The sequence below is a fragment of the Strix aluco genome, chromosome 10 (assembly GCF_031877795.1).
Source record: "Strix aluco isolate bStrAlu1 chromosome 10, bStrAlu1.hap1, whole genome shotgun sequence".
Taxonomy (NCBI): Eukaryota; Metazoa; Chordata; class Aves; order Strigiformes; family Strigidae; genus Strix; species Strix aluco.
In genome coordinates this window covers 8,580,146-8,595,782 of record NC_133940.1, presented here as the reverse complement: position 1 = coordinate 8,595,782, position 15,637 = coordinate 8,580,146, and the positions used below count along the sequence as shown (strand labels likewise).

The 15,637-nt window shown below is 38.7% G+C and overlaps 2 protein-coding genes across 9 annotated transcripts in view; both read right to left on the bottom strand.

Annotated features, from left to right (window-relative positions):
• MTMR1 (myotubularin related protein 1) overlaps positions 1 to 500 on the bottom strand; it is a 39,734-nt gene extending 39,234 nt beyond the window's left edge. For all 4 annotated transcript variants that reach the window (XM_074835153.1, XM_074835155.1, XM_074835154.1 and 1 more), the window contains exon 1: positions 320 to 500. In XM_074835153.1, the coding sequence (XP_074691254.1) occupies positions 320 to 447 (128 nt within the window). In that variant the 5' untranslated portion in view covers positions 448 to 500. The remainder of the gene's footprint in view (positions 1 to 319) is intronic.
• Positions 501 to 820: 320 nt separating this feature from the next.
• MTM1 (myotubularin 1) overlaps positions 821 to 15,637 on the bottom strand; it is a 46,643-nt gene continuing 31,826 nt past the window's right edge. For 3 of the 5 annotated variants that reach the window (XM_074835148.1, XM_074835151.1, XM_074835152.1), the window contains 6 exons: positions 12,675 to 12,860; positions 11,443 to 11,649; positions 7,915 to 8,007; positions 6,940 to 7,053; positions 6,412 to 6,588; positions 4,005 to 4,399 (listed from right to left, as the gene is read on the bottom strand). In XM_074835148.1, coding sequence (XP_074691249.1) covers positions 4,220 to 4,399; positions 6,412 to 6,588; positions 6,940 to 7,053; positions 7,915 to 8,007; positions 11,443 to 11,649; positions 12,675 to 12,860 — 957 coding nt within the window. In that variant the 3' untranslated portion in view covers positions 4,005 to 4,219. The other 2 variants (XM_074835149.1, XM_074835150.1) reach the window with 2 other exon arrangements.

Here is a 15,637-nt window from a genome sequence, read left to right as displayed (position 1 = left end):
AGTTCCCTCGCCGAGGGGAATCTGCCTGCGCGGTGACACAAAATGAACCCCCAGATTTACGCTGCAGTGGCTGCCCGGCTCCGCGCCACCGCGGCCGCCTCCGTTACCGGTTCCGCGGGGCGGGGCGGCGGCGGCGGGGAGGCCACCCCGAGGCCGGGGGCCGCGCTCGGCGGCGGCGCGGGCCGAGGGGCGCCCGGTGCCGCGGGGAGGGCAGGCCGCGGCGTCCCCCCCCCCGAGCGCGGGAAGCGGAGCCCGCTCTCCCGCCGCCCCCCCCCCTCCCCCCGCCCGCGGCGCGCCCTTCGCCGCCGGCTCCGCTCACCTGTCCAGCGTCTCCGTGCTGGCCTGCCGCGACCCTGCCGCCGCGACGCCCCCCGCCCGCACGGCTCTCCGGTTCACGCCGCCGCCCTCCACCGCCGGCCCAGCCGCCGCCGCCGCCGCCCGCTCCATGTTTCCGGCGGGCCTCGCTGCGCCGCCGGGATGGCGGACTCCCGCCCCTCCGCCGCGCCACCGCCGCCGCTGCCCCCGGCCCGGCCCGGCCCTGCCGCCTCAGCCCGGCCCGCTCGGGCCCCGGCTGCCGAGAGCTGTCACCTGGCGGCGGGGCTTACCCACAGGCCTCCGCGCCGCCGCGAGGGCGGGCAGCGGCCCCGCGCGGCGGGGGAAGGGCTGGCGGGGCGGCCGCCGCCCCGGCGCGGGGCTGAGGGGCGCGCAGGGCCTGGCGGCACCCCCTCAGGGGCTGTCCCCCTCCAGCCCCCTCAGCGCCGGACCGACGTCGGCAGGCCCAGAAAGAGGCGAATGCTTTCAGTCCGTCAGACGCAAAGGGTTTAAAATTGACATCTTTATTTTTTTTCCCTTCACACGCATACATGGCAGACGGCTGTTAGCTCTCCCCCCGCCCCAAAGGCGCTTTGACAACACCCGGCCCCAGAGCGGTCCCGCGGTACCCAGCGAGGGCGGCCCACACTGTCATGGAAGGAGATTCCTGGTCAGTTATAAAAACTTGTTTTCTCAAGCATGACACAAAATGCTGTGAGACAATAAACTGAACTCAAGGCAGAGTTTAAAAATACATCAAAAGGAGGTAGTACGCAAATCATTTCTAGGCTATACCCATAACAGTGACACTGGGGTGGATAAGGCGTAAGCAAATGAAGGCATCCAACAAATAAACTTTCTAAATAACTAACTGGAGCCCTGCACAAAAACTATGTTATCTTCTCTGGCTCAGGGAAGTAAGAGTACAGAAAGGAAAAAACTACAATAACATTCCGACGTGGACACTGGGCATTCCGACATGGACAGCGGTGTTCACATCCCGGCCCTGCTTTTTCACCCCTCCTGGAAAAGGCACTCGGCGCCTGGAACTCTCTCATCCGCCACCTCAAGAGCTTCCCCAGCTCCAAGAAGGATCCGACGGCCGTTAACGGGGCAGCTGCCGCCCCTGCGGCTGCACAGGGGGTTCAGGAGGTGCCGTACAGCGCATTTAAGTGGAGAGGAGAAAAGTTTTCTGTTAACGTTGATCAGTTTGTACGCCTACGTTCACAACTTCAGAGTAGTATTTTCCAGAAAGTATTGGATTAAAAACACCCCTACGTTTGCTGAATATTGACATGTAAAAACAGAATTAAAACAAGTATTTTACCTGTTCACTTGAAAAAAAAATCCAAGCCCGCAGAGTTATGTTAGAGCGCTTCAAATACTGAAATTCGACTGAACCAGTAATACAAAGAATGGTGTGTATATATGTAACGAAGTAAGTGCAAAAAGAGCCATTCCATTATATTACACTTTCCTAAATGCAATAGGTTATCCTGTAGTGTTTACACAGTAAAAACTATTAAGATTTTCCGAACTTCTCCACGCTGCTCAGAGATGTCACCCATACGTTCAACTCCAATACAGAAACTTTAAATATTCTAATAAAAATAGCTTTTTTTATAAACCACAAGTAAGTAGAAGGCATATATACCAGAGTATGCATAGCTTTCAAATGTAAAGTGTATCATGAACAATTGAGTATCCTTCTTCATTTATCTGATGTAATGCATCTTGTTTACCTTAACATGTCAAGATTTTGGGACAATGCTGTTATTTTGGAAACACATACTGAAGAACATTGACGGGAGAATGAAATTTAGAGGACAAAAATAAGTCATATAAATCATGGGTATTTAGAACACACATATTGTATGCTCTGAGCTTCCCTGAAAAAATAGTGCAATTCAGTGTATATACTGAATTAAATCAAGAGGCGGTATACTTTTATTCCTTTGAAAAAATACTGTTCTAAAAATATTCAGATGTCCTCTAAACTCTATTTTTTGGAACTATAGCTTTAAATTTAGTTTTCATACGCAAACTATTTACACTTTATAAACTTGCAGAATTTCTAATAAACTATATTATATATACTTACACAAAACTTAATTTATATATATTTCTATCTTGCAGATCAAAACTCCCCACATGTACAATAATTTACAGTGACAGAAGCCTCAAGCATTAAAATATCTCCTTTAAAAGAACCGTATTAGAGTCCTCTACAGATTCTGAATTGCAGTATTTCCTGGATTGCCTGAAATATCATTAAACTTCTGAGAAGATGCAAAATTTTAATTAAATATCAAGTAGAAAGGTTTGTACTGTCATAAGAAATGCTCGTAACTATTTAAAAAATACCTGAAAGGAACAAATTAAAGGTTTACAAGAAGCCTCTGAAATGAAGGACTGAAGCTAGAATTCACTGGAAGGTTCAATATAAGCGCACGCACTATATGCAAATCTTGTATACTGAAGTCCCTTAAATACTTGAGAATAAATTTGTTGAACAAAAAAGTTCAATTAAACAGTAAGCTATAAATGTAAAATTTTCAACAGTATTTATAACTGAAAATTTTTGCCTACTTTGGTATAAAAGCTCCTTTAAACAGGCACATTTACTTTCAGAAGATAAACACAAGCTTTAATACTATGGCTATTGCTGGATATCTAAGCAATGTCTCTGTGGGTCTGTTTTTAATTATATAAATCTTCTTCAGAACCATTTTATTCTGTATTAATCCAAAGAACCAATATTGCCAACAGTGATAATTTATAATATACTTTAGTGCTGAACAGTTAGCCAAAACAGAATTTCTCAGAATCTAGTACAATTGTCATTTGTTTAAAAAAAATATAAAATCGGTTTACAATAAAAAATAGATTTTTCTTTTATTTTTCTATCTTTTGAGCTATTTGAACTTCTTACTTAGAAGCATATCAGTGAAAACCCTTCCATATTTTTCTTTATTTCAAAAAAGAAAAATTTGGAATTCTCAGGTAACCATAAAATTTCAACACTTGTCTCTGAAATCTTACAATATAATTTATTTTTATCTCATGAACTCCACAAACGTATTCCTAACAGGAATACGCACATACCTAATTTTACACAATGTGAATATTCCTATTGCCATTAATGTGTTTATGCATGACGTGTAAGACTAAGCATGAGCTTCCTTATAGGAACATCGACCTACAACGTAATAAATTAAAGCATTCTTATGAAAACAATAAATCAATTTAATTTCAATTGTACCAGACTTTCAAAAATAATTCTTAAAGCCCTCCATAACTAGAAGTTGATTACTAATGTTCCCAGTCCACAGGTTCCGAAAGGCACGTAACTGAAGAGTTGGTTTTGTTTATTTTGAAGTCCTCCTCAAATGAAGACAGTCTAAAATAATTTGTGTTAGGACAGTCTAATGTAAGGCATTAAAATATCCCTCTTTATACGATAGATCTACGTTAAGCACCACTTGCTATTACAGTATAGAACGAAGCCAACATTTTCTTCAAAAATGTGTTTGTACTTGGGACATCATTTGTGAGGGAGATGCTGATGAGGCTGATGAATTGGGTATCTTAGAATTATTTGTGATCTGCAGTTCTTCAAGTCTCCTTATATAATCATCACGTAACGCAAGGAGCTCCATGTAACGCTGCTCCACTGGATTTGGCTGCTAGAAAGAGATCTATATTAGTCTTATCACTTCAGTGCAACTGCTTGTACAGTTAGGCTGCTGTAGTATTTGTGTTTTCCTGGCATTACTCTCAGTATTTGTAGTTTCCAACATCTGTAACAAGTTGTAGCTAAACAGAAATACTGATTTCTATAATGCAAGAGCCCTCTGCCTTCCAGTTCTTCTCACCCAAAGAAAATCTTTACACAGAACAGTTTTTCCTACCTCAATAAAATCAGCCAGCACTTCCTGGAGCATAAGGATTTTATTTTCTTATTATCTAATACCGTGTGGAAGATAGGTGTGAATACCTTGTCCAAAGCTTTTCTCTTTTTTCTTGACTTATTAAAAGGTTTCAGATTCCAGAGGTCAGATGTCTCATCATCTTCCCTAAAAAGAGTCTTTAGCCAGACCGACTATTTCAGCCACACTGATCAGACTAAGATGAAATTCACGTCTTCAGATTAAGTAACTTCACTTACTGATGAAATTTACTTCAGTTTTTAATAGTAAATTTGCAAAGTTGTGTAAATAAACAAATGAAATAAATGCAGAACTTTATTAGTGAATTCTGTAAGTAAACTTTAATGTGTTTAAAATCAACTGCCCTAGGTTTCAGGAGACTACTCACAGAAAGGGCATCTTAACTGTTTCCATTTTAAGCTTAGCTTCCTTTTTCAAATAGAAAATAAGTATTACAAATGTTCAAGACATATAAAACCTGAAGTTACCTTCAGCTGTATAAAACCTGTCAGGAAGTTGCTGCTGTTTCCACAGTTAACTGCCTGTAATTACAAGCTATTAGCAGCACAGTTTCAGGAGCAAATGCCAACTCCTTGCCAGTTCAAAACCAGCTGAACCAGCACTATTAGGTGCACCACTCCCTGTGCACCCCAGATGAGGACGGTGAGGAATGTTGAAGCAACTGTGGAAGTTAGATCAATGACCGAATGTAGTTCATAAGATGATCAGAGATGTAGGGTTAATGATTTTGCTAGTAACAGACCAGACTCTTCATTAGACTGAAGTCTGATGCAGAACATGTTTCTAAGTAATGGCACTAAGAAAGGTCACTGAAAAACTGTTTCAGGCCACATGTCCACTATTCAGTTGCTTAAGTCAAGATGAAGTATGGATTTCGTGTGCAGCAAAAAAAAAAGTAGCATTTTGCATATAAAAATGGTGAAAATGAGGGACCAGTAGTAGCAGCAGCATGGAAGATTATCACATGGGTTTGCATTTCTAATAAGAACTCCTGCCAAAAACCTTTCCTGAATAATGGCAAAGCGCATTTTTAAGTAGATTTACAGCTAATTTGCATGCCCTATAATCCTTCACTTTTTAAAATAAATCTTTGGATTCACCTTTTGCAAAATGCCCTCATCTTTCACAGAAGCAACAAGCGCTTTAAAACTGGAACCTCAAATTAAAACTGGCCACATACTTGTAAGAAAATACAGCAAACTGTCTTTCTTGCAGCCTCTAAAATGTTGTAAATAATACAGGATAAATAAAGTAAATACAGCTGCAGAAAAGGAAGTGCATTGCTTGAAAACTCCTGATTCATTCCAGGGGCTGGATTGTGAAGACTGCTACTGTCAAAGATTGCTCCTTTATCTTTTCCTACTCCAAACTCCACAACTTATTAAGAAGGACGAGTAAGTCTCTGTACACCATCTTTACATGCCACATTGCTGAGATTTCTAGCAAGACTGCAAAACAAGCACTGAGTGTCCATGTACGAAACATTAAAAGCACAGAACTGAACTATGTGTAATGTGATAAAAGCTTTCCTGGGCTTCCAATCTGATCCACGTGTATAATTTTCAATAACAGCTTTCATCCAACAGTTACAGTGTAAACAATGTTGGATCATCCAAGTTACATAAAAAAAAAATAAATCTTACCATAAGCCATCAATACAGAGAGCATTTTTGAAAGATAAAGGACCGAATAGGTCATCTTAATTTGTAAAAGACTTCATACACTCTCTGGGAAAAAGAAGACAGACCAAGCAAATGCAATTAAGCGTGTTTGTGATGCTAATGCCCTAACTCTTCAGGGATCAGTAAGCCCTATTTCTAAACACTGTCATTCACCCTTTAATAGCATCAAATGCCCTTAAAAAATGCCCCCCCAGCCCTGTCCCCAAGAGAAGGGGTTAGAAAGAGCTTGAGGATGACTTGATACTAAGCAGCGAAATAAGCTCAGTGCTCTGAGAAGAGCTGAGTCAAAAAAAAAAAAAAAGAAAAAAAAGGAGAGAACTGAATAATCATTTTCACCTTTTTTCTCCATCTTTACAAGTATTAAAAACCTGAACAGATCACAGGTACTGTTCTACAAGTCAGTTGTGACACAAAATCCTATTTCTTAAGTCTAAAAGCACTTTGTACATTATAGAGAATTTACTTACTTGTTGCCGAATTCTTGGGTTCCACCTGATGTAGTAATTAACCCAGAGCTCTAAGTGACGCATACTGGCTACTGGATAGAGTGCTCGGTTTAGCTCTTTAGTATAAAAAGGATTGGTGTATTTAGATTTTTCACTGTTTATCAAAGACCATAACGATAATGTTTTCTCAGTCACTTTCTAAAATGAAATTGAAATAAGAACAGTAAATATCTGCAAAAAAATCAGGAAATGCATCATAGAAGTCATGATTACATTCTAAAACTAATACACCTCTGATTTACATAGAAGCATAGTAAGTTACTGTATTAGAAATATCCCAAACCCAGTGCTTGACAAGTATTTTAGCGACTGTATAGTCTTTAAGCTACTAAACCCAAGGAATTTACCATGCAACTGTTCTACAAGAACAAAGAAGTTCAAAACCACTGTCATGCAAGGAATATAACCAAATACAATACAACCAGAACTTTTTGTAATCATCTAGAGTCAAGACAGCAGTACAATTAAACAATCAGTGGTTTGACTAACCTCTTTTTCTCTAAGAGACTCACTGTTATACAAGAAAGTACCAAAGCGGCAGCTGTACAAGTGATCCAGGATTGTAATCAAGAACTGCTCATTGAATTCAAAGGCCGTAGGAAACTAAAAACAGAAAAGACAAATTAGTTCTTTATATCATAAAGGAAAGAGATGCACATGCCCTGGTTAAGAGGCTAAAGGTGGCGTTTAGAAGCCTGAATACATCTACCAATAATTTTTAAGATAAAACTTTCATATACTGTATAGCGGAGTAAATAATCAGATGACATAAGGTGTTCCACTTTCTCAATCTACTCACTGAAAAGAACTCTTCTCAAAATGTTCTAGTTACCTTTAATTTCTAAAAAGAGGAATAAGATATAGAATGGTTACAGTTAAATTTTTACTAGCAAGACAGGGTAAGGTATCCACAGTGCACTCTCTATTGTGCAGCACAGGAAAATAAGGGTTTAGTTCCTAATCCTTGGCCCTAAACAGACTAAGTTTGCTGCTTTGTTTCATTACTTATTGAAAATACAACATCTAAATCACAGCACTCAACAGCTCCCAAGCTTCCTTTTCAAGCTTTGACAAAACATTTGTCCCTGTAGTTCAAGGGACAGCTTCACAAAAATGGTAAAATGAAACAACCGACCCTATTAAAGAGAGTTGGATGCAATTCCTGTAAAAGCATTCTGCTGGATCACATCTCTCAATATCTTTTTGAGAAGCCCATATCCAATACAGACCAGCCTTGCACGCATAGCCAACGTCATGTTAAGCAAGATAACTACAGCTCATATACCACTTTTAGAAATTGGGTAGAGAGATGGCACAGTTTAAAAGTCAATACACTCCTTTTTGACTACAGTATCAGAGGGGTATACTGTCCTCTTCAAATACCTTTTTTGCTTAAATAAAGATCTAGGTTTTTAATTCAGTAATCTCTTAGCAGTGTTACCTCTGAAGAATGATATAACATACCTGTTTGGACATCTGCCACACACAATCAATAAACTGGAGAAAGATGGGCGATCTGTCTGCATCAGCATGATTTTTATCACCATGGCCTATTCTCTGAAATGAAGCAATACAGCCTCCTGTTAACTGAAACAGTCTATTTTATGGCCAATAGGCATTATTTCTTATTTTGTGCAAGAATATTAATGCTTCTGTAATAATTATTAGTTTTACTTATTGCACCAAGGATGAGAGATTCAGATATACAGAAATACTGTAAAGTTGTTCCAAAGGTGTCTGAGAAAAATTCCAAAGTGGTAATTGGTCCTGTTACAAAAACCTGCTAGTTGTTGGACAAGCTGAACTGTTAAAGCATCTATTACTTTGCAAATAATCAAGGCATATTTTGAACTATATTTACGTAATAAGTTTGTTAAAAGCCAAATTACATACTTTGTCTTCTTTCATAATTTAAGCCACTGGAGAACCTAGATCAAACTATCCACAGAGATTCTCCTCTTCCCCTTCCACATTTGAACCTAAAGATTCACCCTGGGGTAGACAGTGAACATGAGCGAGCTCAAAGAAACGTTCATGTTCTTGACAGAAAAGTAACGCACATTTTTAAAGTTTGGGTGAGCTGCTTATTCTGAGAAGTCCAAAGTAACAATCAAAGGAATTCTCCCCACAGACAGAAAGTAGGTTTGGTAAAAGCTGTTTCATTCCTTTTCATATTTGATAGCTGAGAACAGATAAGAGATTCAGGGAAAAGAGATTCTATTAACTCCATAATTCTGCTTGAATATACTTGCCTGGAGGAGACAAAAGAAGAGCATGTATGTTGAACTAAAATGTTGTCTATCTGCCTATAAGATAGCAGGCTTAATGTCTTAAAAAAGTGAAAAATCATAAAACCAGTACACTACTCTGTACAATGATTTGCAGGATAGTTTAAAATAATAGAATTGAAGATGAGGCATTGTAGCTGAACTCAGTCAACAGTAGCAAATGACTAGAAAAGCACTATAGGGAAGACAAACAAATCTGCCTCCTTGCTCTTCAGTTTTCATAGTTTAAAATATGTGGTATCTGTTAACAGTCATACATGTGTTCAGTAAGGAGTGAAAGTCCTTCCACTTTGACTATGGCTAGCAGTTTTAGGACATCTGAGTATTTTCCATCTATAATTATGTCTGTCTCATTTTTTATATTAGAATGCATTATTAAAACATCATTCCACATAGCAAGCAATTTTATCATCTGGATAGTATACTAAGGTCACTATACACAGAAAAGCTGGGGTAGGGAATTCCTTTTCAACAAGGAAACTTACTGTGAGCTTCGTTAGAAAATACAGAGAGGAACTATTAAGTAGGCTGCGATTTAGTTATTTCTTATTAAAACATCCAAACTGCAACCCTGGTAACATGAAATCATGAAGCTTGTTCTAACCCAGCCAGTATAAGAAACACCCTACTCTTCTCCAGCTCCCCACCTGAGGGAAGGTGTAACAACAATAGCTGCAGAGATGAGGTTCAGGAAATGCTAACTGCACTGAAGTGCCTAGTCTTCAATACTAAAACTCACAGTTCTATCAAGTAATTACACCAAACTGAAACAGAGCATATACGATCAAAATATTTTCTGCTTGCATTATCAGTTTTTATCACAGAATCGTTTAGGTTGGGAAAGACCTTTAATATCATCAAGTCCAACCGTTAATGTAACACAGCCAAGTCCACCACTAAACCATGTCCCTAAGCACCACATCCACACATCTTTTACGTACCTCCAGGGATGGTGACTCAACCCCTTCTACAGAACACTCCGGAAGAGGACTACCGTCACTACAGGCTGAACAACTCATGAAATCACCATATACAGTACACTCAGAAAACAGCACCTGGCTAAAGGAGAGGGGCTTCAACCATTTCCAAAGACTGCTACTTGAGCGAGCAAGGAGGGAAAATAAAATAGTAGTTTAAGCAAAAGCAAGCTATTTAAATCACCCTTGTTGCTGCTGCATTGTCAGCGATGAACCAGTGGACTGAGCTAGTCATCTGGAAGGGGTCTAAAAGTCCTACCTCGCTAACAGGAGAAAAATGTTACCTGTTGAGAGAGAACAAACTCCTCTGACTACTCAAATTAAAATTAATGGCTTAATAAAAAGAATCATAGATCAGTTGAATTTATTCATAATGGTGAAGGACACACAGAACACCTTTTAAGCTTTGTATTAAACCATAACATATGCACTAGGCTACAAGTTTCCGAATTTTATCTGCATCATGACTATAACGTTTTTTAAAAATACAAAGTAAAATATGAGAATAAAAAGGCAAGCCAGTGTTTTCCTGTGGCAGTACCAAGACAGAATACTTCGAAGGTTTATAACATGTCACTACTAGAAGACTACAGGTAAGTATGCAAAAAGTTGGACTAGAGCAGGTATCACTCCCAACAATCAAAATGCAAATCTAAGCCTCAAAGCACCTTTAGAATGTCCAATCAAAGACAAGCACACTTAAATAGTGAAGTGATTCATGCTGAGTAGCTATACATGAACTTCCAAATGTCTGAGACACTTTTCCAAATGTAAAATGGGCATGAAATACACACAGAGGTATACTTTTTCATTTCTTGATTTTTTCCAGAGTGCCATTTTCCCAATTTTAGCAATATTAAGTAGTATTTTTAGAATATTCCACTAGGGACAAATTGTCTGTGCAAATAACTTCTACTGAAGGTGTGGAAACTTCTTACTGTGAATTACAAGGTTCAGCATCAACACATAACACTGTTGTAAAGCTTCCAACTTAAGTTTTATGTTTACATATCCCAGCACACTCTCCCTGGCAACCTACTCTGCTTCGCCAGGTTCCTCACAGATTTCCTGGTTAAATGGTTAGCTGCCAAATTTAAGAGAAGTTCCGCTAAGACTCTGAAAAGTTTCCTAATACAAACACCCTTGACTTTGCATTATACACAGGTAGGATATTAAGGACTTGCTATAGACAATTTCTACTTAACCTTCTAAGCATCCAGAAGACAACTGAACAGAACTAGAGCCAGCATTCCCAGTGACAGCCTCTGGAGAGCTATTATGACAAGTCTGGGAAGAAGCTTTCAAAACATCACTTAAAAGACATTGGCCAGACTCATTCATCTGCATTTCATGACATTCAAAATAATCCAAAGGGAGGGTGAGGGAAAAGCCTCATGTCCCAGTCTTATTTGATCTTCTGAAAAGTTTGTTTAAACATAATTTTTCTGCCTTCTCATTTTCTTTGCTCAATAACCACAGTAACCCCAGCAATTCTGTGTTTTTAAAAGGGTGTAAAGGACAAAGTATCAGTTCTCAGAAAAAGCAAAAAAATATTAACTAAGCAAGTCCAGAAACAAAAGCTCTGCTCAGATTTACGTGGAAATGTTTTAAATCAGAATTCCAAAACAATGAGAAGAATTGTCAAATCTTGACACAATGAGTAGTTTAACATTAAAAGCTTTTTAGAATGTTAACGTTGCCTAGTCCTTGCAATTATCTCCTCTTACCGATGCAAATTTGTGTCCAAAGCTTATCCACTCTTTTTGCACCAGAACTTCAAAGCCTTCAATTGTTCTGTAGTAGCTGTCTAGCATCAACATGGCCAGCGATGTCAGCTGTGCTGTCCGGTCCCAGCCATCGCTGCAGTGAACCACCACGGAGCTCCTTCCTGAGGACACCTTGTCTGCCACTTGAATAGCTCCTGTCAGGACAAGCTAACAAAGAGGAACAGACACCAAACAACACAGATTAGCGTTATCATTCGACCAAAAATAAATTGATTTCTTTGTATCTACACGGTATCTAAATTGATATTGTTTCCATTACAGAGAATGGTGTAGTTAACTGGAAAAGAATTTTCTAGGAGATCAACTAAATTTCTTGTATAGAAAGAGAAACAGATTGGTTCCCTAATCCCTTAGTAAGATCTAATTCATCTCACAGCAAATTCTTAAAAAATGGGGCAGAAAACAGTAACCTCGATAAACCAAAGAACATAAGCTTCTTTTTTAAAGAAAGGGAGGATTTACCATAGCATATACTCTCTAAAAACTCTGTATTTCATTTGGCTCCTTTCTTTGAACTAAATTACTGAAATATCTCAGTTGTTGGAAAAAGGAACTTGTATTCTTCTAATATGCTTATTTTCTAAATATTAACTTAAAATGAAAATTTTATTAAGTAGGATTCATTACATATTATTCTAAATACTTCTGCACAGCTGTACTTGAGGCAAAAGGTTCAAAGGTCAACTAGTAAGAACACTGGTGAATTACCAGTTTAAGTATTTTGTTTGTGCTACAAGATGAAAATTACAGAATTTACAATATTTATTTACAAAACTGTAATTCACAAAATAGTCACATACATACTGACAACTAAAGTAACTATTAATCCTTCACAGTGACAGTTATCTATAGTCCTGTACTGCTAGAAACCAAAATAAATCAGTTCTCACACATGTAAAGACAATCAGACTAATAATGCTTTCCTCTTTTAAAGACTGACATTTGACTTGAGGCAGACAGTAAACACTGAATTTCACCTACTGTTGCTTAGTAATGATACCTCATAACATACTCTAAGACTAGTTGACAAAAAGCCAACACTCAGTGATGCTGTTTCTGTAGTCCAAGTAGTTTGATGTGTTCCATATCAGGACTATCTCAAAGTCTAGCAAAGAAACCAAGTCTGATACGACAGATTTGGACACACATTATTTCAAACAGCAGAAAGCTACCTTTATATGTTCTAACCAATGGGTTGATTCCAGACTTGACAACCAGTGTGATTCTTCCACATTAGGATAAACAATGTCCTTCAACTTCTTCAAAGATTCCCGCATGACATGAATATTATGAATGTCCAAGAAGAAAAGTTCTGCGTTGGGATATGCATCTTCACCTTCGTATCCTCCCCCAGTTGCCTACAAACAAGAGATCTAAAATTAACTTCAGTCATATATACACTGTTGTAGCAGGTTTTCAACAGGGCAAGAAGGGAGTGAATTTTGTTTATACTTTGTTTTGTAGTTGGGCAATATGTTCAGTTGCTTCTTTAAAACGCCAGTCTCAGATACAAGCTTTGGAGGGGCAAATGCTGGAGAAGAATACATAGGGGCTTGTCCAGAAGGACAAAATGTATTTATTAAGTATAGCACACAGCCAGAAAGACATTCAAGTTGCTCCAGTGCGCCTAGCTCCTTTCAAAACCTCAAGGGAGTAACCCTAAAAGGAAAAACTAATGTTTTTAGATTAACAGTAAAAGGTTGTTTGTACTGTTGAGCCTGGAGACCTTCAAATAGGATTGAACTAGCCAGGTGAGGGACAGTGGGCCAGCATCACATCAGTCAGGACTCAGACTGCTTTAAGAATAAAAAGACCTTTGTACTTTCCTCATTAGTTTTGAGATTCGTGGTGGAAACAGCTTTTCCTTGACCAACTGACATTACAAATTCAGTCTTTTTTCTTCATTTATGTTCACTTTTCCCACCAAGGATTAAACAAACTCAAGATTCTGAATATAGAAGGAATCAACTTACTTCCCAGGCAGATTATTAAGGTTAAATTAAAATGTAAAGCACAGCACACAAAACAGCAATTACTTGTAACATAGTAAATCACCACTTCCAGGGAATAAAATTGCTCATTTCTTTGTTTCTGTATCAATTAGAAAAATCCAGTCGAAAGGATTCGTCTGTTTCTTTACACCACTAATTCAAGAGAGTAAGTCTCAGGTTTACCAGTGCAAACTTGCTACCAAAGAAAAAATCGTTCCTGTGTTTAAAATTGCCTAGTTATTTACTACTAAAATTGAACTGATATTGAAATAGATAAAAATCATAAAATGTTTGGCCAAGTAAATTTAAGAGTTCAGTTCAGAATAAACTAAGTTTCATTTAAGAATTAAAGAATCTTAGATTCTGCCTCTAAGTAGTAAATTTGTAAAAACATTAAAGCTTAAAGTAACTTTTTTAACATTAAATTTTATTGCTGAAGACTAACCATGTATTTAGATCATTAAGAAATTAAAGAGTCCTGTAAGCAGAAAGTCTGTTCTCCTTGTGGTGTTATTTAATCGCCACCACAGCAGAGGATGTGCCTGGTCACAAAAGGAAGTGGGAAAACCACACGTATTTTTTGGACACAGTGCCAGTGATGAGATTTTTCCGAAGGTAACTGCAAAATAGCAGCAGTTCCTGCAGACAGCAAAAACATGCCATGCCATGAATTGTGATAAATAAATTCTGCCTTTATAAGCCATTACAGCCACAAGCTACACATCAGACAACAACCTAAATTACGATATAGCTCCCATTAGAACCACCTACGTTTCCGTACAGTAGCACAGTATCTCTATTCTATGCTCTCTATCTCCTTCCTCAGATGTGGGGGTATTCAGAGCTGCCAGGCTCTGGGCTAAAAGAAGTAATGATTGTATTTTTCTCTTTCCTTCGAGTATTATGAAGTCCTGGTGAGGAATGATTGTAATTTTAGCATCAGGGCTGCTGCAACTCCTACTGACCGTGTGGTCTTGACCTATGTAAAAAGAACACAGGAATGCACAAGTAGCATAGCCCAAGATTTTGCTTACGCTTAAGCTGTTCAAGAAAACTTTGTTCAGTGCTGATCAACACTGGCTCTCACTCTATGTCACAGTCCCTCAGACCCGGAAATGCACCCTACTGCTTTTACTGCTATGATTTGAGTATTTTTTTATTTAGATATATCAGGACTTAATTAAAACATGGGTGAAACACATAGACCATTTTAAAGAGCTGAAAACTGTGCTTCATACTTCAGTGAGTATGTGTGTATAAAGTCTGGATGTAATACATCTTTGAAACAAATGGGATAAAAATTTTAGTTTGTCCAAGAACTGGGAAAAAAAATAAGTTAATGTAAGAATTGACATTCCTCCCACAATGCAAACAAAAGGATTACATGTTTTGTTCACCCATAAAAATTCAGTCTGCAGAGGATAATGCAATTCATAGAGTAAAATGCAAGCAATAGAGGCAGACCCTCAAAATACAAACCTTCAGATTAAAACCTAGCCAAACAACCCTCAGGATAGAGTCTCTGAAAGAATGTGTGCTATACAAAAAAAAAAAAAAAAGCCCTATTTCTTGCTTAATAAATTATATTCTCTATTATAGAGAAGAGGGCTATAAAGGTACAGATGCGTGCGTTTTAAGTTGCACAGAGCAAAACACTAACATTATTGTCCCTCTTGAATTCTGAAGCAAGTTCACATTTGTTACATATAAACTTTCTACAGGCAAACAAGTTTCATCATTTCAAATTCCTTTCAGCACAAACACTGAAGAGTTCCACTAAATTAGCGTTCATATCACTAAATTAGTGTTCATTTTGTGCAAAAAACTACTCAGAAGCTAGACTTCCTTCTCTCCCAGATAAACACATTGTTTCACTGAGATCTCAAACCCACTTGAGCTGGTATCTCTCATGCTCTTTGCTGTGCAGACACACAACTTCACTGTAAGTACTGAAAAGCACATCCACTTCGTTTATGCTTGAGGTTCAGCAGGTAACAGACTATCCTAGACATGGAGGGAGTGAAGTTGGTATGTTCTCCTATGAAGAAAGCATTAAAATTGTGTCCTTCACCATCTGCCCCTAACTAGGCTTTTCACTGACACAGGGAGCACATCCATGTCTGCTGTGCTCTGTGACAAACCGA